Source organism: Sporothrix schenckii (genome assembly GCF_000961545.1).
Source record: "Sporothrix schenckii 1099-18 chromosome Unknown Cont48, whole genome shotgun sequence".
Classification (NCBI taxonomy): Eukaryota; Fungi; Ascomycota; class Sordariomycetes; order Ophiostomatales; family Ophiostomataceae; genus Sporothrix; species Sporothrix schenckii.
The window spans coordinates 17,194-43,393 of NW_015971149.1; the positions used below are offsets into that span (position 1 = coordinate 17,194).

At 51.8% G+C, this 26,200-nt stretch overlaps 6 protein-coding genes across 6 annotated transcripts; 5 read left to right on the forward strand and 1 right to left on the reverse strand.

The window, feature by feature from the left end:
* Positions 1–581: 581 nt before the first annotated feature.
* Positions 582–2,045, forward strand: SPSK_01138 (uncharacterized protein; the record flags this gene model as incomplete). The annotated part of the gene is made up of 1 exon (XM_016728069.1): positions 582–2,045. The coding sequence occupies one exon, from the start codon at positions 582–584 to the stop codon at positions 2,043–2,045; it is 1,464 nt and encodes a 487-aa protein (XP_016583852.1).
* Positions 2,046–3,934: 1,889 nt separating this feature from the next.
* SPSK_01000 (telomere silencing protein) lies at positions 3,935–7,177 on the forward strand (the record flags this gene model as incomplete). The annotated part of the gene is made up of 3 exons (XM_016727932.1): positions 3,935–3,940; positions 4,072–6,813; positions 6,890–7,177. The coding sequence occupies 3 exons, from the start codon at positions 3,935–3,937 to the stop codon at positions 7,175–7,177; spliced, it is 3,036 nt and encodes a 1,011-aa protein (XP_016583853.1).
* Positions 7,178–8,284: 1,107 nt separating this feature from the next.
* On the forward strand, positions 8,285–10,792 carry SPSK_01026 (Ser/Thr protein phosphatase family protein; the record flags this gene model as incomplete). Its single annotated transcript, XM_016727957.1, has 4 exons — positions 8,285–8,293; positions 8,470–8,644; positions 8,694–8,832; positions 8,938–10,792. 4 exons carry the CDS (start codon positions 8,285–8,287, stop codon positions 10,790–10,792), a joined length of 2,178 nt encoding a protein of 725 aa, XP_016583854.1.
* A 700-nt stretch (positions 10,793–11,492) lies between these two features.
* SPSK_01129 (uncharacterized protein) lies at positions 11,493–13,007 on the reverse strand (the record flags this gene model as incomplete). Its single annotated transcript, XM_016728060.1, has 1 exon — positions 11,493–13,007. One exon carries the CDS (start codon positions 13,005–13,007, stop codon positions 11,493–11,495), a length of 1,515 nt encoding a protein of 504 aa, XP_016583855.1.
* A 4,167-nt stretch (positions 13,008–17,174) lies between these two features.
* Positions 17,175–21,734, forward strand: SPSK_00980 (uncharacterized protein; the record flags this gene model as incomplete). The annotated part of the gene is made up of 1 exon (XM_016727912.1): positions 17,175–21,734. One exon carries the CDS (start codon positions 17,175–17,177, stop codon positions 21,732–21,734), a length of 4,560 nt encoding a protein of 1,519 aa, XP_016583856.1.
* A 1,776-nt stretch (positions 21,735–23,510) lies between these two features.
* SPSK_01053 (modin) lies at positions 23,511–25,716 on the forward strand (the record flags this gene model as incomplete). The annotated part of the gene is made up of 2 exons (XM_016727984.1): positions 23,511–24,681; positions 24,812–25,716. 2 exons carry the CDS (start codon positions 23,511–23,513, stop codon positions 25,714–25,716), a joined length of 2,076 nt encoding a protein of 691 aa, XP_016583857.1.
* Positions 25,717–26,200: the final 484 nt, after the last annotated feature.

Consider the following 26,200-nt stretch of genomic DNA (forward strand, 5'->3'; position numbering starts at 1 on the left):
TTCGTGGGACAAGTCCCATTTTCCACGTCCCTGGCCCTGCGGTTGGACCGGTCCCGCCTGAGATCCGATCTGAATACGACAAAACCACGGATGGGTCTACCCAAGGATTTTGCCTTTGGCCAAATTCCATTGTCGACATAGAGCGCCGCATTGCATTCAATACGCATGTATATAAAGCGTGGATTCAGAACGGTGCCCATATACGAGAAGGTGCAACGTTGCCTGGCATCTCGTTCGTCGAGGCCACAGGGTATTTTAAAATCGAAGGCCCCGCATCCGGGCCGTCCAGAAGCAACTATATTATCAGCAAAGACGACCTCCAGTGCATTTTGAGATCTCTGATCAGCGTAGCTCTGAGCGAGGCTGTCAAGCATCACCTGGTGGAAGGGGGGGATGAACGCCTGCATCTGCAACCAGCAGCGCGCCAGAGCCACCACGAGAGAGGTATTAATAAATACCACTGTCCACCACACCCTGTACCGCGAGATACTATCGTGCGTGGTTCATGCACTTGCTCGCCACCTTCGGTCCTTGGCTTCGAGTCCGCACGTGCGTGCCTTCGTGCATTGTGGAGCGGTGATATGTCAGTCGAGGACGCATTTGGTGACATTCGGCTCCGTGTTTCAAAGATTCTTGGAATCAAGACCGCTCACCATGTCATCCTCCACCCATCTGGAACAGATGCTGAACTTACTGCGTTGCTGGCAGGGGTCAATCAGGCACGTCAGCTCGGGTGTTCTGGGGTAGTAAACATAGTGGTTGGCGCCAAAGAGGTTGGCTCGAACACGGCTACGGCGGCCGGCGGCAAGCATTTCAGCAAACATTTTCCTGTCAGCTCCACCAACAACCCCGAGGACGAGGCAGCGCAAGGTGGTAATATGTTCTCGCCTGTGGCAGTCAGTGCAAATGGCATCGAGAATGGAATCCAAGTGGTTGAAATTGCTGCCAGGTTGGACGATGGGTCCATGGTACCGAACTTCGACGCCCTCGTGCTTCAAACAATGGAAAACGCCACTTTGTCTTGCAAGTCAAGCGGGGAATCAGGGCCCTTTTTTGTCCTCCATGTTGTGGATGGCTCAAAGCTTGGTTCTCACATCACAAGCCGGTCTTTACTTAAGAGGATCACTTGCCAATACGGGGACCGCGTACTGTTCGTGCTCGATGCGTGCCAGGCAAGAACGAGCACGGGGGAATTGGATTGGTACTTAGCGCGGAATGCGGTAGTGTTAATGACCGCAAGCAAGTTCTATGGAGCGCCCGGATTCTGCGCCGCAGCGTTGGTACCACATAAGATCGCCATGGCGGGCCTTTTCATCGACACAGAACCCAGGGAACCGGGGCGACCCGCAGTGGTGTCGCACAACTTGGGCAAATATATCACAAAGCTGGAGGTTCCGCGCGATCTCGAGGCCCTGCGAGCGACTCTCCCCGCCAGACCAGAAAATGTTGGGCTATTGCTCCGATGGTCCTGTGGTGTGTTCGAAATGGACCGGTTTGCAAAAGCTGGACAAAAAGGCCAACAAGTAATTGCTTGGTGGGTTGACGGTGTGAGAGCTGTAGTTCGTAGCAAGAGGCCACACGTGCTGCTGTTGCGGGATACCGGATGCGAGAAGGACGAAACTGTACCGTTTCCGGCTGCGGATACGTTTGTGGGTTGTGTTAACTCTATCGTCAGCTTCTGCGTCATTACTGGGGCGAGCAAAGGAGATGGAACTCCCGTGAAAGCGCCATCCACAATGAGTGCTGTAGATCTGCGACGGTTTCACAGGTGGCTGACAATTGACATGGAGGGCGTGTTGCCAGAGGCGGCAACCGATGACGAGCGCCGGACGGCAAGACTGAGATGCTTCATTGGCCAGCCGGTGGACCTTGGCAAACTCGCTGTGCTTCGACTCGCTATCAGCGCATCGCTAGCGAGCGACCTAGCGGACGGTAGCCGGAGGCTTGATGAGGTGCTGGCAGATGATGGCAGAGTACTGGATAAAATTTTGCTAGTTAAAAAGTACTATGGAGAGTTTTGTGCTTGGGATGCAGGAGAACTTTAACGGAGGTAGGCACTCGTTGAGCCACAAAGTTCACATTATGGCTTGAATTGACGACTTCAAGTTAATCAGTTCGCCTTTGAATTACCTCTTGAGCCTGGCCTACTCTGCCGTGCATGGTGACAACAGCCTGCGGGCCGTGGAGAACTGTTGTAGTCCAGAGAGCTCGCCTCAATTAAGAACAACAAACGGCTGGACGACCTGAGTGGTACGCTGAAAGGTCCAGTTCTATAGAGACACCGAGGCTGGCTAGCTTTGATAGAAAACAAAAATTATTTTGGAGATGTGTCCGAACAAGCAAGGCCGTTATCGCTCACATTGCCGGTTCTAGGCACCGATAGAAGCGCACTCTGGCGAGAATGCAGCCTTGAAGTTGGGTATACTTAATGTTGTGGAAGTAAGCATTTATAAAGACACCAGCCGCAATTCAAAGAGGAAGATGCTGGGCCTGACATTCTGATTCTGGGGAAGGCATTCCCGCAGGTAGTTTGAATTAGCTGTTAGGCATACTTGGTGTATTCAAGCACACGTAGTAAATAGAAAAGAAAACCAGATACTTGGTTGATCGGCTAAATAATCGAGTGAGACCCTATGGTCTTTATTTGCTAAGCGACTTGTATGCCACAGGGAAGATAATATAGCATGAGTTACTCACAAGTTGGCGAGTGCGCTTTTCATTATTACTTTTATTTATGTACGGCCCTGGGCCCTGGGCCCCTTGATTTAAGTAGGACCCACGAGCCCAGCAGGTCACGTGCCGGATCCTAGGTGGTCCTGCCCCTGAGAGGTCTCGCATGCCATTCTTGTTGAATGCCATGCACATTATCCCACGATTTATCGTCCATTCACGCATCTTGATTTTGCTCGTCGTTTGCTCATCTCTTTAAGCGCCTTCCAAGAATGACATACCGCTGGGTACCTGGTCGGTCCAAACGTATGGTTTAGATCTAGGGGTTGGGGTTTCCCATTAAGGGAGGTGTGTGACTAAATACGTCTCTTAAATATGATTTGTACGGAGGTAATTTTTCTTCCAGCTTGAGACAGAATGATGGATAGAGCTCTAAGCGTCGTTTTGTTTTGAAAGCGCTGTTGAATTTGCTAGTAGGCAAAGGAGCATGTTGAATATTTGCTAGTTAAAATGGACCACTGATTGGTGGCGACTATTGATTATGGCCTGGCTGCCACGCTGCGCACGGCGAAGTTACTTTTCACCTCCCCCCTTCCATTATTCAGTAGCCTGTGGGGCTTTTTATCCTGGCGCCGTCAACGAAGTAAGTACGGCACCGGCAAGACGCAATGTCATCCTACTGGACACTCGCACGCGCACGCGCAAACGCTCCTTGACTCTCACCACAAAACAACGACAAGCACGAGAAGAAGGGCCCAGAAGTAACAAACTCAAAGGGTATCCTAGCCCTTCAGTTTGCTCATGTTGGCCCTCCGCGCCTCCCAGTCCGCACCCAACGTTGTTGCAAAAAATCATGCTTTGTTGCCCGCTTGCTCTCATTCCGTAACTACATTGGCTTTTCTTGCGCCACCATCTCCTAAGTTCTGCATCCGACCCATACTTGTTGCTATCAATCGCACACCTGTTTCCTAGCGACCGCCGACACCGACTGAGCCGGCATAACCATTTTCCTCCGCCCAACAAAGTACTACTCGTGGGCTCCCGCTCACCACGACTGACAGCCAGTCTTCGAACTACCCACCGTCTACAATCCACAGCGTGTTCTTCGACGGTCCTTTTGTCCTGCAACCCAAAGAGGCCGTAACATCACCTTATGATATCCTTGATTACACTCCCCCTGGTGACTGTTTCTGAAAGTGCACTCTTTGGCCTCGAGAGACCGTCGGCCAAGGCCCCGTTTCTGGCCTACGTACCACGTCTCTCGATGATGGTATGTTTTTGACACTATGCATCGAGTTTTGCTACAGTGTGTTTGTGACATGATAGTCACTCTTCGTCGAGTCTCGCGCTGCGGTCTGGTTGTGTTCAACGTGCCACACTCATGCTAACTAAGCCTATTAGAGCTCATCTCGCCTTCACGACACCGGCGATAGCTTTCCAAATCGGCGTGGCCATGGTAGCCAGCTGTCGATTTCAGACCCGAGCCACCACGTCACTGAGGCTATTGGAACACTGTATGGCGATAACGACGATGATGGCCATGATACCCGGCGGGATAGCCGCCCTCTTAGCTTTGTGGCGTCCCCACACGGCGGGGAACAATTGCACAAGCCTCTTTTGTATGAAATACCACACCGGCTCCCAACGTTGGAAGGAACCAACGTCACAGTCGAACATCGAATGACGTCTCGCGTTACTGCCGATACGAAGCCCACCATAGACATTCCCACATCAAATGGACATAATGGCGGGCCCGAAAAGTCACAAACACTCCCCACTGGCAAGCATAGCGAGACGAGCGGTTCGCCTTTGGAGCCTTTACTCCCTACAATGCAACCGTCATCGCCGCTCTCCCCCACACACCCTCTCCGAGATGTACAGAACGATTCTCAAAGTGGCTCGCGATTTCCCCTCACCAACATCGATAACCCCAACGACATTGCACAGGAACTCAGTAACTTGCAGGCTTTGCGCCGCATGTCCATGGATGTCGGAAACTCGGCAGACCCCGATCTTGTTCCTTTCCAGGGGCTGTCTTTGATGGCCATGCCATCTATAGCACCATCCGGAGAAGACGATGAGGGGGACATATCGAGGCTGTTATGGGTTCCAGCAAAAGTCCATCCGGAATTGGCTCCAGACCAGTTCAAAAGTTTCTTGGAGAAACGCGTTCAGTCTATCAAAAGACGATCAGGAGACTCACAACTTGCTACTGACGGCCAGCAGCCAAGAGCGGATGGTGGTGGGCTAGGACGAAATAAGTCTATGCTTTCTCGACAAGTCGAGAGCAAAAGCACCGAGACGAACTGGGGCGGAGCTGGCAATGACCACAACGGTGCCGGAGACTGGCGTCCGAGGAGAAAGACCTCTGAAACTAGCACCATTCAAAGTGGCCCCGAACTCAACCTCAATGACCTATTGAATGACTCTACTAAGATCGTTCAGAGATTGGCATTGGATTCTCAAAGGCAGACAGGTAGTTTGGATATGTCTAGTCTTGACGATAAACCAATACTGCCTGTTGCAACAATGGGCTTACGACGGTCCACTCGAACGACGTATCGCAAAGGCGGTAGCTTACGTTCCGGTGACCGGGTCCCTCTCTCCAGGCGATCTGCGGGAGCTCGCCAACCTCGAAGAAATACTGATAGTGACGAAGGAAGGTCTGCCAGCCATGCACCGGTTTCGGAACCAGTCCCCCCCGCCGGCCTTGATCTGCAACACGCCAGCTCTGAGCCTTCGGCACCCGAAAACTTTTCACATCCCGTTCGGCCTGTTATGCGACAGCATCAGCTTGTCTCCCAAGATGGCGATGGATCTGTGGAAGGTATCTCGGATCAGCCACCAGCCACGAGAAACACTCCTAAAAAAACTTCGACTACTACGTTACCGGAATTTGATACTACACCTCAAATGTTACCTACGGAGTTTGTTGCTGAAGGAGGACCAATTGAGTCTCATGAGTCCCAGCCAGCACCGCAAGTGCTCCCCACCGCATATGATGCTAAGGTCTTCCCATACCGATCGTCGTCTCAAAGCAGTTTGAATCACGGGCCAGCACAGCCAAGTATAATGTTTGATGCACCGCAATCGCAGTCTGATAACGGTTTACAGCAAGAACAAAACCGACCACAGCAGTCTCGGCAGCACCCTCCACCAAAGTCCATTAAGGGCCCGTCTTTCGGTAGATCTTCCTATCAGAGTTCCGACACCTCTTCATCTTCCGGACCCGATACTACGGCAGGCCAGGCATTGAATGGCATGGTTAACCTTTCATTCGCCGTTCCCGGACATAGCTCCTCGCGGACTGACGGTCTATCAGTTATCCCAACTCTTCCGGTTGACGACAGAAAGGCAGATAAAAAACTGCGAGACAAGGAGGAGACCGAGGGCGGGAAGTCGACAGGTTGGAAGTGGTTCAAGAGCGACGAGAGAGAGAGGAAGAAGAAAGGGAAAGACAAAGAACGAGATCGAGAGAAAGAAGACCAGGCCAAAAAAATGCGCTCAAAAGCTGACCGGCCTCAGTCGGAGAAAACTCATGATGGCGCTCGATTGGACGTGCTCCAGAGCTCCATTGACAACTCCGGCACTAAAGAGCGAGAAAGTTTACTTCTAGACCGAGACGGTCTCGGCGGAAAGTCACACGAAGACAAGGTTGATTCTGGCATTCGAAAAGCTACCGAGACCAAGAAGGAAAAAGACGGGTTTTTTGGGTCCATTTTCGGGGGATCCCGGCGAAAAGAAAGCAAAGACGGCGGCAGCAACAAGGGGAAGCAAAGGGTCACATCGCCAGACCCCGTCCTGCGACTTCTCCGCCCGGATATTGACTATCCGTACACAAGATTTCCAATCGTCGAGGAACGTGCCATATACCGGATGGCGCATATAAAGTTGGCCAATCCGCGCCGCGATCTGCGGAGCCAGGTATTATTGTCAAACTTCATGTATTCGTACCTCGCGAAAGTGCAAGCGATGCACCCCCAACTCAATGTCCCTACTTCCCCCCACCAGAAACGGCAAGAAGAACGAAAACGCCAGGGACAAGAGTTACAACAACAACAATACATGGAGCAGCATATATCGATGCAGCAAGGCCACCATTCGCAAGATAGTGGTGACCAGTATGTTTTCGAGTATAGCACGGTAAATTGCATCGCCCCTTGCCAAAAGTCGCTTTTCACGAATATTTTATAACATGGGATACTAACACGCTGTGTAGTCAAGCAGTCAGTATGGTGACACTGGACAGCGTATCGGTGACGACAGATCTCTGAACTACGTCGACGACGCCCAGATATTCGAATACGACCATGACGGCCCCCAGAGTGGCAATTCTATTGCGGGCATCCCACCTCAGGAACATTTACAGCAGCAACCACACCGACGTCACCAAGATGGTGGTGGCCAGGATTACGAACGCCATTCTGTAAACAGGAAGGTGCGTGGTTATTACGATTATGGCCACGCAGATGATGGTCACCATAGCGAAAGCGATATGTGGGGATGAGCAAGGAGCGACTCTGGGTTGCGTCTCTGCGGTCGTGTCGAGGTGTTTGTAGAGGTTTATTATTATAAGATTATGAGAGAATCAAATTAATTAGCACTCACGATATAACAGCTCTGAACTAAAATATCGTCTGCTTTTGTCTTGTTGGGCTGCCCGAGAATTTCGATTTCATGAAACAGAAAGGTGTATGTATGCTACTGAGTTGGCATGCCTTGTCGGTTCCAGAACGATGCCGTAAGCACCTCATGTCATATCGCCCATGATATGGTTCGTTTTAGTTTGACAACTGTGACAAGATTCCGTACTATTTCAAAGCATTTGGTCTCTGCCGAAGTGTGTTCTCCTCTACAACACCAAGTTTTCACATTCTTATGCAAAATAGGTTTGATAGCTAGCACTACGAGAAGTGTGGTCAATGGCGACTCTGCACCCGCTAAGGCAACTCATATGTGACGTCGAAACAGATACATAACGATGTTTTGTTGTATTCATATTTCATGGTACCTTAAGATGTCGGTTTCATCTACTCATACTGTGTGATACCTGGCTCTTCGTAAACAAGCTAGTCCTAATCTAGAAAGGCACTACTTTTATCCTGGTTTCCCCTAATTGGCCTCTGGACTGGTAACACCCTGCACAGCAAAAGGAAATTGCGGTAGAAATACTCCGTACTAGGCGGCTTACCGACGAAGAGAGCTTTCTTTTAACTTTCTGTCCATTCATACTGCACGCATCTCCCCGCAAAGGACAATCGGAATCGACAATTGACATCGAACATCTACTATCGCTTGCTGCAACGTTGATATATCAGCTGCATTCCCGCTCTGCCATTACTTTGTGTGCTATTTTGCCCGTTTTCGCCACCTCTTGATCAAGCTTCAAAGCTACCAGGTAGAATATCAAACAAGAAAACAGAAGAAGGGAGCCATACAACGAAGGCCACATCCTCGCGGCCCTTCGCTCGTCGATTGTTTTCTTTGGTTGTTTTGTTTTTCGCCGTAAGAAGTCTGGGAAAGAGCTGCAACTGCAGCTTTTGCGTCCCGTCCTCACCTGGCTTACACATTCATCCGACATCACCACTACACCTCCAACTACACGGGACTTGCCATGGCTTCCGTAAGTTTGTTTTTTCCTGAGCTCATGTTTACTGCTTACACCAATCACCGGGGCTGTTATCGTTTTATATGTTTTCTCTGGGGGCCACCATGGTGCTTGCTCTGTGGCGAGTAAAACTTGTCGCCTCTTCAAGACTTGTATCGACATGGGTGCTAATATTTACTTCATTGATTTAGCAAGCCCGCTCTTCTTTGCTAGGCCAAGGAGGCGCCAGCGCCGGTTCCGCGTATTTGCCAAACGGCGCTGTGTCCTCCCCCTCCCTGGGTACTGAAGCGCGACCGCTGCTGCCCAACCAAGGGCGCGTTGTACAGACTGGTCCCATCCGAGTTCTCTGTATTGCAGACGTTCGAGGTATGTTTACTGGATGCACAATATTCACTCAATAGCCTGAATATGCTAGAAAGTGCTAACCTGGGCTCAACATTAGGAAACTTGAGATCGTTGAACGATCTTGCCAAGCAAGCACGTGCTGATTATATCATACATACCGGTGATTTCGGATTTTATGATGACACGTCGCTGGAGAGGATTGCCGAAAAGTAAGTGGCTTAGACTCTGAATCGCTGCTACTCTAAGTCGCTGGTTCGATCTTGATTGCCTGTCATCTAGTTGTTTGTTGCAGTGCTGACATCAAACCTGTCTAGAACCCTCAAACACGTTGCCCAATATTCGCCGCTCATTTCCGAGCCTATCAAAAAAGCTATTGCACAGCCTGGCACTGGCTCGTCCGTGAAATCTCGATTCCCACCCCGCGAGCTTCCATTGTCCGAACTGTCCCTCCTGCTAAATGGCGATTTGAAACTGGACGTACCAGTGTACACTGTTTGGGGGGCTTGTGAGGATGTCCGAGTTCTCGAAAAATTTCGCTCCCGTGAATACAAGGTTCATAACCTTCATATCATTGACGAAGCTCAATCGATGCTTCTCGAGATCGGGGGCGTGAAGCTCCGCCTCCTGGGCCTTGGTGGTGCTGTTGTCATGCATAAGCTTTTCGACAACGGCGAAGGCCGTACGACAATTGCTGGTGGCCAAGGCACAATGTGGACGACACTGCTTCAGATGGGTGAGCTCGTGGACACCGCCAATCGTGTTTACGATCCGACTGAGACTCGTATTTTCGTTACGCACGCATCGCCCGCACGCGAAGGCATTTTGAATCAGTTGTCGGTGACTTTAAAGGCTGATTTTTCTATTTCGGCCGGCCTCCATTTCCGCTATGGTAGTTCGTACAACGAATTCAGCGTTAATCCGACTCTCGATCATTACCGCGGCAAGCTTGCAGCGAGCAAAGCTTCTTTCAACGATGTCTGGGAAACGGTCAAAAGCGAGGTAGAGCCGGCTATCCAGCAAAACGAAGCACAGCAAAACCTGCTGAAGAATGCCCTTGGCATCGTGGAAAAGATGCCGACAACGGCAGCTGGCGGCAATCCGTTCGGCGGATCTGCTGCAGGCCCACCTGCCCTTGGACAGGTTGACGAAAGCGCATTCAAAAACATGTGGAATTTTAACCTCGCGGATGCTGCGTTTGGCTACCTTGCCCTGGAAATACAAGACGGGCGCATTGGTACGGAGATGCGCGCCCAAGGCTTCAACTTCTCCCACCGCGGTATGAAGCAGCAGGCGAACTCTTCCCAGCAGGCTCAGGCACCCGCAACATCCACTGCCTCACCTCAGCCTTCGAGTGTGCTCCCACCTCCTCCCCAGGATCAGCAATCGTCTGTTTCGATGTCGCAAAAGCTACCGGCTTCGCAAACGCAACAGCAGGTCCCAGTGTCTATATCTTTCTCTAGCAAAACTGCAACCACCTCCGTTTTAGGCTCTACGAAGCCCCCGGTGCCCCAGCTGTCTACACCTGCTCTTAAGGACAACGAAAAGCATATATCTTCTGGGGCATCAAACGGTAATGTGGTAGGCTCAGAACCGACGCAATCGCCCGTACCGAGAGCTCCGTCTACAGACGTGATTGGGCTTTTTATTATGAATGCGCAGTCTGACGACCAGACCAGGGAGCTGTTTGCGAGTGAGGATTTGCAAAAGATAGTGAAGATTGAAAAATATGGGCAGACGAACAAAGTCGTCCATTTTAAGACCTTGGGGGATCGAGATGATGCGATGGACCGATTGCCAGAGGAAGCAAAACATCGCACCACGGAGGATCGTTCGAAGCCTCTGGTCAAGATCTTTATCCCAAGGGAGTCAAACAAATCTTTCGGTCGTGACCGTGGTAGTGCTGGCACCTGGGGAAGCAGCAACAGAGGCGGTTCCCACACTGGTGGTTCTGGGCAGAGTGGCTACCGCAGTGCTGGCGGAGGCACAGGTACGGCGAGTGATAGTGAAGGTGCCGGCCGCCGTGGTGGAAGCGGCCGAGGTGGGCGGGGAGCTGGGCGCAGTGGAGAAGGCCGTGGTCCGCGAGGCCGCGGAGGCCCAAGGGCTGCGGTGAAGGGTGACGGAGGCAATGGGTCTTCAACTGCCACCCCGCCGGCACCTTCTGATGCCTAACACGGATGTTGTGCGTTGTTTTTTGCTCTTGTTTATTCGTTTATTTGCGAGTCGTCATGTGTGTATTTGCGTGTTGCTTTGTAGCTAGTTGCTTTGCTTAAATAGCAACACCGCCTCGTTTACTAGTGGGCAGCTTCGCCATATGTCGGTTATATTATACGTTCGTTTTGTAGGTCGAAAGACTCTGGTGGACTCTTATAAAAGTACCAACTTGGTAATTGAATTCAAACATGTGTGAGTACATTATTACTCGTGGGATAGGGATAAAACATAGAGAAGCAACTGATATGTACAAGGTTGTCCATAATGCCAGCGAATGTAAAATATCAGATACATGGCTATGTGAAGTTGCTCTCTACACAAACACAGCTGAGCGGACACTCCCTCGGCAATAAAACAGAGCTCTCCATCGAAAGAGTCAACCATGTCAAACGTGTAAAACTGACACCAATATCACAACTTTCACATTACGAATTAGCATCAACTCTTGTATGCCTCCGTCGAACATGTACATAGTAAAGATGACCGAGCTAGCAAAAGAACCCGAATAGAATATGAACCGTACAAAAATAAGTTAAATAAAAGCAGAAAGAAATGAATATGGTCGCAAAAGACCGACACAAGACCTAAATCACACTGAATTACGTCGACAGGCCACCATCACTATGCGTCGAATCGCCCGACGAGTTCGTCGACTTCCTTACGCGCCAACGCATACATAATACCCCAGGTCAATGTTGGTGCACGCCGAGTTCACACTCGGGTTCCACTTGGCCCATTGCGCCGCCGTGATGCCTGCCGCCGCCTCAATGGAGGCGCACGTGTCACCCGAGGCGACTAGGTGGTATTTGGTACACGTCGATATGGTCCCTGGCTGAAGCGGAGAAGGCGTCGAAGACACAGCACCACCGCCACCCGCAATGCACAGGTAGTGGCCAACTTGAATGTTGGTACAATCGGCGTTAACGCCCGAGTTCCAGGTGGCGAACTGTGCCGACGAAATGCCAGCAGCAGTCTCAACGGCCGAGCAACTGTCACCGGCTACCACGAGGTGGTAGGCTGTGCAGTTATCGAAGGTGCCGGGTTGGAGGGGGGATGGGATAGCCGAGACAACGCCGCCGCCACCACCAACACACAAGTAGTAGCCGACATCAATGTTGGTGCAATCGGCGTTAACGCCCGAGTTCCAGGTGGCGAACTGTGCCGACGAAATGCCAGCAGCAGTCTCAATGGCCGAGCAGCTGTCACCGGCTACCACGAGGTGGTAGGCCGTGCAGTTGTCAAACGTGCCTGGCTGGAGAGGAGAGGGCACAGTTGACGCGGTGGACGTCTTGGACGTTGAAGAAGTCGTCTTAGATTTGACGATAGTCGACGAGGTGGTCGCCTTGGACGTGGTGGATATGGGCAACACAGTTGACGCGGTGGATGTCTTGGATGTTGAAGAAGTCGTCCTAGATGTGACGATAGTCGACGAGGTGGTCGCCTTGGACGTGGTGGATATGGGCAACGAGCTAGGTTGTACCGCCGTAGTTCCTCCCGGCACACCGACACAGACGTAGTAGCCGGTCAACAGGCCCAGACAGTTGCTTTGCAAGGCCGGGTTCCACGTCAAAAAGTCTGCGGCCGACACGCCATACGATGACTCGATCTTTGAGCACGAGTCTCCCTTAACCACAAGGTGGAAGTTGTTACAGTTGGCTGCTAGCCCAGCCTGCGTCGGAGCGGGCTTACTACCGGTCATCGACGAGGTAGACGAGGACGTCGTTGACGTTTTGGTCGTGGTAGTTTTCGACGTAGTCGTGGGGTATGTCGAAAACGAAATGTCCACGCTCGACGGCCCACCTGTCCCTGTCGGCAGAGTATAGCTGACCGAGGTCGGAGAGCGGATCGGGCCGACGGTTCCCGACGTGGACGGGCCGCTGACAGTGCCCAGGACGCAGTATGGCGTGTCTGGCGTCAACATAGGACATGTCACCGTGGGGTTGAGAACCATAAACTGGTCTACAGTTAAACCCCACTCTCTGGTGAATTCGATGCACGTTGCGTTGTCGTCCGCCGTGACTCGAAACTCGCAGTTGACGGTGCGAGCAGTGATCTGGTGGCCGACAAAGGGTGCGGTGACCTCGGCGGCCGCGGGGGAGACAGCGACGGCTATGGTCAAAGCCGGAGCGACGGCCAGCAGAACGGCCGCCAAAAAGGACGAGAAGCGGCCCATAGTGAGACGTTAAACTTGTGACAAAAAAAGGTGATATTGGTAAACGAGTGTAATTGGGGTGTGGCTGCAAGAATGGCGCCCGAATGAAAGACTGAAAGTAAAGCGTTTCTATGAGATTTTTGTAGGCACTTTACATCTGGCTGGTGCTCAGATCCAACATGATCCCCAGTCCCAGTTGAAGACAATCGGGTCCGGGTTTATACAGGTTACAAACATAGTCGGTTGATTCAGGCCGAACCCGTAAGGTTAGCCCGATATGGCCACCGGAACCTCTCAGACTGCGACGCTGGCGAGTATGTGGTTTTCATGATTTAGTACGACTTTTCAGCTCGGCGTTTGTATCGAAAGGATGCCGGATTAAAATTAACTAAAAAGTATAAGAATAGGCCAGGCGAAACAGGACGAACGGAAAGCAATCACCACAGCCAGTCGTGCTATCTCCATGGCCAACGTGGTCAACATCCCCGAGCCATAGTATAGATTGCAATTTTTTTTGTTTTCCCAACTCCGTACGGAAGTAACTTGATTACAATGACCAAACCAGGTCAATTGGATCAACCTTGTTCAGCCCTTTTTCTACGCTGTAAGCTGGTCAGGAAGAACTGCTCGCCGTATTCGATGACACACTCCGCGGACAGTTCTACTTTTCTTTTCTTTTCATTTTCCTTATAGATATCCTTGGTTATTGCCCTTTCCAGACTCACCTGCCTCTTCATTTCACAGGTCGGAGATCCATGGTATTCTCTCCACCCAAGGCAGAGTCACGATAAAGGGCTAGAGACACAGTTAAAAGAAAGAAAGAAAGAAAGAGGATTACGTGTGGGGGTACGCAATGTACACACACGGGATCGATACCCTACTTCAGCTACGACGGCTCACACGTTGAAGGCAAAGGTAGGTGTTGCTGCAGGGATATCAGCTTAACAGTATCAAGGATAAGAATAAGAGCACAAGTGGCTCGTCGTGCTAACGCAACGTTACGTAGAGGTATGCAGGTACATTGTTGACATATCAGATGACTGCCACTGAAGTACGAAATCAGATAAAGGATCGTCGCATCTACCTTCCTTGCAGAGTAACATAGGACGGGGGACTGCCGAATATCACTAAAGGAGGAACAAGAGGATTCAGATCCCAGTGTCGGTTTGAATGCGAAATTGAACAAAGGATGCGAGCCACACGACACCAGCATGACCGACGGCGAAAGGGTCCAGTGCTGAAGTGGACAGTGGACAGCGGACAGACGACGTGGGGCCTGACTTAAGGTACTTTTCTCATTCTCCGACAATGCACGCAATGCGCCACAATTGCACCGGTCCCAATGGCCGAAACACCCAGAAGTTGCCCGGAAATTCTGCGCGGGCCGAAGCGCTGGGGACGTTACCGGACAAAGGCCTTAGCAGTCTTGGGAGTCCTAATATTTCTGCATCGTCGGTACTCGTGTAACCTTAGTGATCTCGCTCCTTGGTAAGTCTTGGAAGTCTTGGAAGTCTTGGAAGTCTTGGAAGTCTTGGAAGTCTTGGAGGTCTTGGAAGTCTTGGTAGTCTTGGAAGGCGCTGGCCGTTGGGCCCTGGAGATGCTTGTTCCCACTGCGAGATTTGGGCAAGGTTTCGTGACTGAGAATGGACCTTTTAACGGACTCGTCGATGCGGTTCCGTAAGCGCCGATTCAGGATGATGTGTGGGTGCCCCACTGCAACGTACATGTACCGTACTAAACCGATCTGCATGCCACTCCCGCAGGATCTGCCGGTTACGGGACAGAAGAAGGGGGGGGGGGGTTGTAGAAAAAGAAGAAAAATGAAGGCAAAAAAGGAGAAAATAACACACGTGGTGAGGCTCTCTCACTGTATTGGATAGATCAGGGTCTAGATTGTGCCCTCCCGTTAGGGGCTTTTGTCATGGTTCCTCGGATCTTCTTGTGGTATGTTGCACAACACATCTCCGTACGAAATTAACCACCTGTTTCCCCGCACTTGGGCCGGTACCTGCAGGGGCTGCGGGACGGCGTGTTCGACGAAGTGGTATTGTCCGGCAGAGCACATCTCCGTTTTTGGCAATTTATTCGTCCTTTACCGAGCCCGAGTTTCCGGATTCAGCCCCCCTATTAATGACAAATTACGTCTGTTTTGTGATATCATACCATTATGTGCTGCGCGTGTCTTGTCATGTCACCCCGGCCAGCAAGCGCTTGTCGACGCACCGCGGCTACCACCTCTTTTTAGTCCTACCTCATGGTCCTCGATTTTTACCGCTTTTGGTACCACCACCACCATTCGTTTGGTTTCTCTGAGTTCCCGTCGCATTCTTGATTAGTCCCCTTGACCGTGTGTGTTCCCGTTCTCCCTTGACAGGGCCCCACTTGTACCTTTCTTTATTTGAACTGCAAACGCGCCTGCTCTCATTATTATCTCTTATCATCCTCCTACTGATACAGCCGTGCTGCAGTACTCCACTGTATCTACATCGAACACCTTTGCTCATCACAGTTATTTCGCTGCTACAATGTCCCGATGCATCGACGCAGGAGACCACTTAGTTTGGACTTTAGGCGCCGGCAACTGCTCGGCCAACACTCCGGGTGAGGCAAGGCTTTGTCCTTTAGGGTTCTGTAGGATATCTGCTATCACAGCTCTACTAACATGTACATATTATACACCATATATATTAGTTTGGCAGAAGAGTGCAAGCAGCAACAACCAGGACTGATCCACTGTGGGAAATATAACGGGGCTCTCTTGTTTTAACAATACGTTCATTTATAGCGAATACGTGCGATACGATGGAGCCAAGCTGTCTTCTAAGAACAAGAACAAGAGAACGTCGAAGAGAAAACGACAAAATTTCATGCCGCGGCCACGTGATACGTCGTATGGTCAAAACTACGACCTAGAACCTACGGAAGTGAACTCATCTACAATGGCCACGGTATGCACTCGTCCGTCGCAGATGGAGAAAAACTACGGACACATTCGCTCTAAATCCTTCGTTCGTGCATCGTCGAGTGGCTCTCTAACAACCTAACAAACATACCCCACGTGCCTGACTGTTAGGTCACTGTGGCCCATGACTTGCGACTTGCGACTTGGGACGTCGGTGACGAGGTGTCGTAGGATTGGCATCCAGGCCGGTGTCTGTTTGAGTTCCGCGAACGTCGTACACTCTGTGGCTTTCAACTCGTCGATATACATAAGGCACATGTATTTTAAGGATTTTAAGGTTAATTTCTGCAACCCCACCCTGTAAGACACGGCTGTGGACTAAAAATCCTCTGCTACCCTGAGCCTTGGCGTTCTTTCCTTCATTCCTTATGATCGGCGCGATGGACCCCTGGCTCGGGGGATCGATCCTCGAAGGCTATGGGGCACGCAGCTGAGTAGAAGCAATTTCTAGGATATTTTAAATGCACATGTGTCGGTGCTCTATTGGGAATGGCCGAAAGTCGGTTGAGACAAGGAGGAAGAGCCCCAGTCATCTGTCAGTGCAGATTTCGACATCTTGTAAGTGAGCAGGCCCCTAGAGTGCAGTTTGCTATTCTCTAATGACGCTAATGAATAAGGAACTCAAGAACTCCATACGATTTACACACCAGACCCGACTCAACGTCCGTTCAACCTGCCATACGACGTACAATCTGCAGGCCACGGCGGATGGAACTTAACACCGAGGGCAGAAATATGACAAAGGAGGGTACAAGTTCCGACGGGACGGTGTGGTAGCTGTTTTTTTTTTTATTTTTATTTTTATAAAAATGATACAGAATGAGAATGGAGCATCGTCACACCGTATTGCCGCTGTAGCCGTCGTGCAAGCACAATGAACTTTCGGAAGTTGCCTGCAGACAGCCATTGCGAGACCGTGTCGCGGTCTGTCGTCAAAAAGGCACGCCCATCCGCCTTGCCTGACTCTCGACGCGACGTAGGGAACCATATCCCAAGGCTCTACCTCGTCTCTGTTGCTCTCCCCTCCCTATTGCCTTTCTTTTTTGTCTCGCCGTTTGCCTCTGAACGAGGCAAGTGACAGTCCCTTCTTTCCCCCCGAGTGTCCTCTGCTCATTTCTCTCATTACTTCCAAGTCGATTTTGACTCCGTCGTTCATTCCCTGTCACATGTTGATAGTTGGGTTTCCTTTTTTGATCTTTCCACCTATTTTTGGCCACCACTCCACGATGTTGCCTACCTGGGTGACATCCGCGGCGGCAGCCGGTTTCATACTCTTGTCATCTGGCATCATTGGCGGTGCCGATGCGTCCCACTTTGGACTGCGCATGCCCGCCTCGCCTAAGTACAAAAGCCGCAGCGGCAACTGCCCGACGTCGTGCGCCCTTGTCGGGCCCGACCCCGCTAACTGGCCCGTCTACAAGAACACGGCACAGCTGGACAAGTGCACCGAGACCATTTTCTACCACATGTCACTCTCTGACAATGTTGATGATAGTACATTGTCTCACCGCATCTATGCTTGTGCCTCGTACGGTTCTTTCAAGGCGGCCGGTGCAGCGTCTTCGACTATGCGTGTGAAGCAGACGCTCGACAACGCCACGTTCACGGTAGGCCACTGGGATGAGAATGCACCGGCCGGTGTCGACCTGCGCGATTTGTCTAAGCAGGTCCGCCGTTTCTTGACCTCGGGCTTTATGGCCACCCCCGGCAACAGCTCCTCGTCGTATGCCACAGCGGGCAACCAGCCTCAGGTCCTGTTTGCGCAGACCAGTGGCGGCACCGTCGGTCTCTACGTCGGCAAGGCTATCCAAAGCCTATCATCCGTTACGGGCGCCCTCAAGTCGCTCGAACAGTCACTAACCGCTACGAACGAGACCACCGGCACAGTGGCGCTTGAGCTGTGTGGCACACACTACGACGCTGACCACATTATTGGCTTTATGGCCACCAGCAATACTTCTTTTGCGCCGGTCCAGCAGGTTCTCCAGTCGTGGTCTAAGGCCTCCTGTATCGACTACAACTCGACGCAAACGTTCACCAGCCCGGTCTCATTTACAACACCATTGGTTATTCCTACCACGAACTCTACGGGTGCATCCAACAGCACCGTGGTAGCGCGCGATTTGCACGGCCACAGCCACCACCATAGCCGCTCGCCAGCCCATGCGCATGCCTTCCTGACGCCCCGTGCCGACTGCACAACCGTTCAGGTTGTGTACGGCGACACTTGTGGCACACTGGCCACCAAGTGCGGGATCTCGGCTGCCGACTTTACCAAGTACAACCCCAGCTCGACACTATGTTCAAAGCTAGCTCCTGGCCAGCACGTTTGTTGCTCGTCCGGTACGCTGCCCTCGTTTGCGCCTAAGCCTAACAGCGACGGCTCATGTTATAGTTACACCGTTGTGGCCAACGATAACTGTGCTGACCTGGCGGCCGCTTACGACCTGACCAACGATTTAATTGAGAGTTTCAATAACGAGACCTGGGGCTGGCAGGGCTGCGGTAATGTGCTCCTCGGTGCCGTTATTTGCCTGAGTACGGGCTCGCCTCCGATGCCTGCTGCTATCGCTAACGCCGAGTGCGGTCCCCAAAAGCCTGGTACGGTGGTGGGTCCCGGCGGCACTTACAACCTGTCTGGACTTAACCCCTGCCCGCTTAACGCCTGCTGTGACATATGGGGCGAGTGTGGTATCACTGAGGAGTTTTGCGTTGACACGTCTCTGGGCCCCCCGGGTACGGCAAAGAAAGGCACCAACGGTTGTATTTCTAATTGTGGCACCGACGTGATTTCAGGCGACGCGCCCATTAGTCCTATTAACCTAGCCTACTTCGAAGGTTACGGTATGGACCGCCCCTGCCTGTATCAGGATATTTCGCAGTTGAGCACGGCCTATACCCACGTCCATTTTGCCTTCGCCACGCTTGATCCTTCTACTTATGCCGTCTCCGTCGGCTCCGCCGCGAGTACCTACGAGTTCGATCGTTTTACGCGTCTTGGCAAGAGCTTCCACCGTGTGTTAACCGTCGGAGGCTGGAGCTTTTCTACGGATCCTAGTACTTACAGTATTTTCCGTAACGGTGTCACGGCCGGTAACCGCGTGGCTATGGCGACAGCTATTGCCAACTTCGTCAAGGACAACGAATTAGATGGTATTGATATCGACTGGGAATATCCGGGTGCACCGGATATCCCTGGAATCCCCGCTGCTAGTACCGACGATGGCGCCAACTACTTGGCCTTTTTGGTGGTCTTGAAGAACCTACTACCGGGGAAGACCGTTAGTATCGCTGCTCCTTCGTCTTACTGGTACCTTAAGGGCTTCCCTATTAAGAAGATTAGCGAGGTCGTCGACTATATTGTTTACATGACCTATGATCTACACGGCCAGTGGGACAGTGGTAACTCTTATTCGCAAGAAGGATGTCCTACCGGCAACTGCCTCCGGTCGCACGTTAACTTGACCGAGACCATGACATCGTTGGCCATGATTACCAAGGCTGGTGTGCCGTCGGGCAAGGTTGTCGTCGGTGTCACTAGCTACGGCCGTTCGTTTGGCATGACCGACCCTGGCTGTTACACCCCTGAGTGTACTTTCGGTGGAGGTGCGGCCGGCTCCACGGCCACTCAGGGCCCTTGCACGGGCACTGGAGGCTACTTGGCTGACGCAGAGATTACGGATATTATGGAAGGCACCAATAGTACCAGCAATGAGAAGCGCCGTCGCCGCCGTGACTCTACCTCGCTGTCAAGTCGTGTTAACCAGTACTATTACGACAAAGACAGTGACAGTCAAATCCTGGTGTTTGACGACAACCAGTGGGTTTCCTTTATGACGGCCGACATCCTAGCTTCGCGCACTGCGAAATATAAGAGCCTAGGGCTGGGCGGCACTACCAATTGGGCCAGTGACCTGCAGACATTCAACGAGGTACCAGGCAATGTGCCCAACTGGGACGCATTTATACTGGCCGTCAAGACCGGTCTCGACCCGATGTCCGACCTGTCCGTTGATCCTTCGCAAATATCGGGCAACTGGACCAAGCTGAGCTGCACGGACCCGGCCGTCGTTGACGTGCGACACATGACATCCGAGGAGCGCTGGGACCGATTGGACTGCACGGACGCCTGGAACGACGTTATTAACGTATGGAAGACAACCGACATTAACAACGGCATGTACCTCAGTGCGTCAATTTCGGCGTCTATCAACGGCCCCGAAAGCTCGAACTGCGGCTCGCTCGCTGCCACAAGCAACTGCGACCGCATTCTGTTGTGCAAGGACGTTGAGAACACCCAAGGCTCAGGCCCCGCAGCGTACGAGATCTGGAACTCGCTCGTTTACGTCCACGAGATATACGAGACGTTCCACAGCACCATTATTCAGGCGGCCGCGCTGTCGCTGAATCCGTCATTGGACCAGTTTGAGAACACTTTTGCGCCCGTGACGCCGCCCGACACCGAATGGCTCGATCTTCTGCTGGCATTTGTGAACTTGGCTGGAACCGTTGTGGTGTCGAGCTTTTTCAATAGTATTCTGAAAGCACTTCCGTTCTTCAAAGCTAACGGTGTCCAATACGACAACTACAAGGACGCCGCCAAGGCCCTGGTCAGCTTCGGCGTGTCGGTTACTGGTACCTATGTGAGCGGTAGCGAGGGTTCGTGGACGCCGGCCTCGCAGACGTCCTTCTCCAACTACCTCGGCCAGGTCGTCGACATTTGGGCCAACTCCACTGAGCAGCAACTATCAAACATCTTTAGCGGCCAGCCTGACACCTTGCCGATCCTGGCTGGTCTTATCAACAAGGGCCAGATGATTGAGGGCGCCACCGGCTCCGACAGTGCGGCTGGTACAACACCTAACGTCGGTATATCGAACATCACTACCACTTCTGTGGAGGCGAGTATTGAACGATCCTTTTATGCTTTTGCCATTCCTGCCGTGTGGCGCGCCTCGGGAACAGGTGCTTTCATTCTGGACACGGGCGCCGACTGCAGCGACTTGAATGTGGCCAGCCAATACGTTCCATTGAATATCCAGAAACAGGCCATGGGTTGCATCGACAACCACCTTTACTTTTTGGTCTTCCCTGATGGTAAATCCCCTGACTCCTGTAATGCTGAGGATTGTTGGAACGATGGCTTTTCCCTGCCAGCCGGAGTCGACGTGCTCGATGGCTCGTCGTGGGGCGGCGTGACGGTAACCGATATTGTTAACGGGTCCGTCCGCACGTATATCGCAAACGGTCACAAGAACGGCGGCTACAGCGCCGACCCCACGGACACGTCCACTATGAATAGCCTGTATGACCAGGACATTACCACGCCCGGTTACATCAGCCTTCCAGTCTGCTCGGGCCAGACTGCTTTCCGGACCTGGCAACTGCACAGTGACCGCTCGCTCGATAACTGGCCCTGCTACTTAACGCCACAGAGGGGCTCCTGCGAGTCGTCGAGTTTCATCGACCAGACCTCAGACGCATCGCCCTCGGTCGACGACTGCATGCACCTTGTCAACAACATTATCGGCACAGACGGCAGTTGGTGGAAAGATACGGCTTTTTTACAGCAGCACCAGGTGGCAGGGTATGGAAGCTGCAATTTCGGAATCCAGGCCACCGATCTACACGGCAACGCCCAGTACCAGATTCAGGCGCAGGATATTGTGGATATTGTCACCGAGTCCGTGAAGCTCTTTGGCGGCAGCGGCAAGGTGGGCGCAAAGGGCTATATGGACTGCGACGGCAACGTCAACTCGCAGGATGTGCTGTGGGGCCTGTACTAAGTGGTGGCGGTAGATGGTGACTGTTGTTGAGTTTTTGATGGGGTAGGAGACGGCCTATATACGAATAAGAAGTTGAATTGTAGGCGCCGTCTAAATCTTGTCGATCTTTCCTTCATTATCCTCTAACAGGTACATATTTAGTCTGCTTGGCATACTTGTGCTTCGTTTTGCCGATGCGTCGCATGTCTTCGTGTACCCGTTTTGAAAGCAGTCATTTGAACCGATTAGTTATTCGACCCGAGAGGTTCATTTCCCTGCCTAATGTGTTTTTGTTTAAACATAATAGTTTTACCTAGCCATACGTCGTTGAACTTTTGTGGTGGCCACATATCCTAGTCCAACCTCTAGGAACAAGTACCTACCCCTTGATCATTTTGCATTATGAGCTGGAAGGCAGTGAGGATGACGTATTTAGAGGTCGACAAAGGGACCGAGAGCGTCTACCGCCAACAATTGCCTGCCAATCAAATACACAACGGCACCAGCCAGAACCTAGGTACTTTAGACCTGTGCCATGTAGTGTAGGGGGTCATGGTCCTGGATGGTAAGAGTCTTGTATTCTCTAACTACGACTGCCGCGCGTGGCGATGCTGAAAATGTATCCAGAGTCACGTGCCATCAGGGTGGCTCATGTCACGTGGTGCAGGTGCCGGCCTACATCCAGCCTTGGTGTTAGAAGAGGGCTCTCCGTTGGGAGTTAATTGATACAGCATATCTTATACCGGTGTGACTTACATTTAAGGCCAGTGTAACGTGCGCGGTAATTAAGAAGTACGTTGGAGGACGGAACATCTTACTTGTAGTTACTGTTTTTCTTTGTCATATATTTTTTTTCGGAGATATTCAACTCATATGATAAATTGATACCCGATACTAAGTCTACAGAGCACTGTGTTGCTTGTATCTTACATCTACGGAATGAGGCTTAAGACATATTTGTAAAACGAAAGCACGTGAGTAAGCACGGGGTAAAGGTGACAGAAGACAAAGAGATCGGTTTGGCTCTTCCAGCGCCTTTACTTATTCAGTGAATCCTTCGTAACGGGAGACAAGGCATCTTTGCGGAGTATTGCCCCTATTTTATTAAGTGAGACTAATCGAGCCCCATTGCAGCTCACAACTGGATTTAGTTGCTCGCCAGAATGCTTCAGCTGGAGAGCTGATTTACCATGCGCCCCGTGTCGCATGGTGATTACATCCTACGGTGGCATCTTGGCTTCTTGTTACCAAAAAAAAAGGACATAAAAGCCTCTCATTTAATTTTGTTTGTGGCGAGACTATTTAGAAGCCAGCGCAATTAAGTTGAGGAGTATTACGTCGTGTTTCTCTGTAATTACAGAATGATTACACAACAGAGCATACGGCTGCCTTCAGCCGTACATGCACTGCCTCCACGAGGCTTGTTATGTGCGTCCAAGCTCGGAAACAGCTCCTTGACTGTGCTCCGCAACTTCGCGCACACTTCGTCTCGTTCGCCATCGCAGAGATTGCGCGACAATTTTTGTACTCTGTAGTATTTGTCTCTCTTAACTCTTCCCTATCATTTTCTTCTTGTTCTCCTTTTTACCTAGGCCCCCGTAACTTTTTCCCTTACTCTGTCAATCCTCCTCCTCTGGCACTGTTTTGCCTCTCCTTGCATTCCGACACTCTGTCCTCGCTACGTATACATAGAAGACACACCGCGACCATCTTCGAGCCTCCCTTTACCGTCCGCACCTTTCTACGCCGCGCATGCACTTATTGGCTGGTGCTAGGCCGTCATAGGAAAGGGTCGTCATGTCCAGTAATCAGGCCGGCGGCAGCGGCGCCGACTCCAGCAGTAGCACAAATGGAAACGGCAATAGCAATGGTGGCTCAGACACGATCATCGCCATCGTGGCCCTGGTAGTGTCTGTTATCGCCCTGATCGGGACAGGATTACAGGTCGTTCAACAATACATGGCCTCGGCGGCTGGCTACTCCAACTGCGATGCCGCCGTGATCGGGCCCTGGCACACAACGAAGAAGCGGCGTTTTCGCTTAAGCGAAATGCGCTTCCAGGTTCTATTCGAGACGCCTGTATTCTTCGTCTGCCCGGCCGACAACAAGAGAGGGCCTATTAACGGAGCGCCGGTGTGGTTTGTTAAAGGCGACCCTGAAAGCATTGTCGTCACACGCTCTTTGCCGTTGGACGGCCCCGGCACGAACAACAGCGCAGACAAGCCGCCCCAGCAAGCAGACGGGAAGCAAAATGAAACAACTGACCACGCCAGCCAAGCAACCTCATCGATGCCCAAGATTGCACATGTGTTGCAAGACAAGCGCGGAGTCCACACAGCTGACAACGAGATGTCGACGTGGGTGCGCCTTCTGCAGGAGCTTCATCGCATGGAGCGCGACTCGCAGCACTGGCAGAAGACGCAAGTGGAACTGAATCCACCACATAGCGCGTGCTCCTTTGAGGAGCACAAACTCTGCGTGGCCCTTCAGTCAAAAAAGCGTTCCTGGGACACTATGCCGTCTAGCATAAGCAGGCCGTATGCTGCGTCGACTATTTGCCACCTCATCGAGATGGCAGCCATGCTGGGCATATACTGGAAGGAGTTCGACCGGTCTGCTGGTCGGTACCGGGCAGAAGGCAACGGCTATGTCCTCACGGGCAACCACATGGCAGATTTGGGGATTGTGTTTACCTTTCAGATATGCGGCAAGAGCCGATTCAAAGAAAATCGCATCATCCCTGCAGATGAGGCCAAGGAGCTCGCGTTTGGCCTCGTGCCGACTATTTTCCGCAGGAAAGAGGACCTTCGCCGACTTGCGTTCACGTCCGACGATACGCGCAGTCTGGAGACTCTCTTGCTCGGCAACCGCAATGAGCTTGCAGAGACACTAGCATCGATTGGCTGCAACACAAACACATCGAACAGTCTCCGCGATGAAACGAAGAAGCATGGCCACCTATTTCCTCGTAAGTCATAGTTACCCTACATATCGACAAATAGCGATATGGGTGCACCGAGCTCCCAGACAAAACCCCCAACGCTTGAGAAGTATACCTGACAGGCTTCTAGTCGCTTTCGAAATTACAGGTATGCTAGGGCGGACGCTTCATATCAAGAAAAGTCTTTTCCGTTTTTTACCAAACCCGACATTTTATCACTGGGACCGGAAATATTTTAGCATGCAGAAGCTCCTACAGGAATACCGATCCGAGATTGGCCGCCTAGGAGCGAACGAGCTGCAGATCAAGGAGCTGCAGACGCTGGCAAACTTGACTGCCGACCTGCTTCTACGCAAGCCTGAACGCGACAAGGCCGGACGGGTCAAAAGGGCCTTGGAGGACACCATCGACCGCCCGCTAATGACTGTCCTGCATGAGAACCTCGATAGATGCGATTTATATTTGAAGAGAAAGGGCCGGAAAGCTGTTGAGATTGTCCTACGCGAGCACGTCCAGGAACTCCTACACATGGTTAACAACGAGGGCGACTATGGTCCAGGCCGTGAAGAGGTAGGCACGGCAGGAACCGGGGTAGGACTCGGCACGTCCGAGGCTACCAGAACTGGGGAATCCAGTCCACCAGGTACGGGGAGTGATGCGGACAAATTTGGAACCCCTTTGCGCTTCGACGACGTAATGACGGCCTCGCCAGAATTTCGCCAAAGAACATTGATGAGGATATATTTTTCACGTTTGCAACCGCGCGTGGTGCAGTTGGCCGAAACTGCATGGCTACAGCAGGACGATGTCCACAGTGATGACAACAATCCTAACATTGTCCATGCCGATAAATTTGGCGCCGAAAACATCGATGCCGATGTAGCTGGCGACGATGTCGATGGCAACGGCAACGTATTTCGTCGACTGGAGGCGGCAAGCGTGTGGTGTACGCTGGTGTTCCGGATGCTATGCTGGCTGCTGTTGCACGACTTCAGTAAGATGGATGTGCAGATTTCTAAGAGCGAGCTTTTGGGCAGCCGTCTTCCGGTGTACATTTGGTGATGAACTGTACAGACTCGCTTAGAACCAAAGCTGCCTGCGAACACGTCCTATGCAGGGACGGGCGCTTGCGTGCGCTTGGAGGGAGAGGCGTGGTACGGTTGTCACGACATACTTATGCAGACGTGAATGGGAAGCGTATATACATATGCTGCATAGGATAAGGTTCCGTCGGCATTCCCACCTGCAGTGATGCTGTGCATCAGCAAGCGGTATGCTGTTTGGGAGAGTAGGGAGGGGAAGATGGATCTGCCATTCTGTCACTTCAGCAAGATATCTAATGAGGTGCCAAATTAAAAGATAATTATATCTCAGTTCTCCTTGCGGTTTTCCCGCTGGTGCCAGTACGTTAAATGGGCAATATGGATAAGACACGCAAAAGATGGGTGATATGTCGCCCCTGCGGCCACGTATTGATATAAACATTAACACAGCAGCACGCTGTGCTCGTAAAAGCGGACTGCGACATCCGGAGTAACCAAACAGA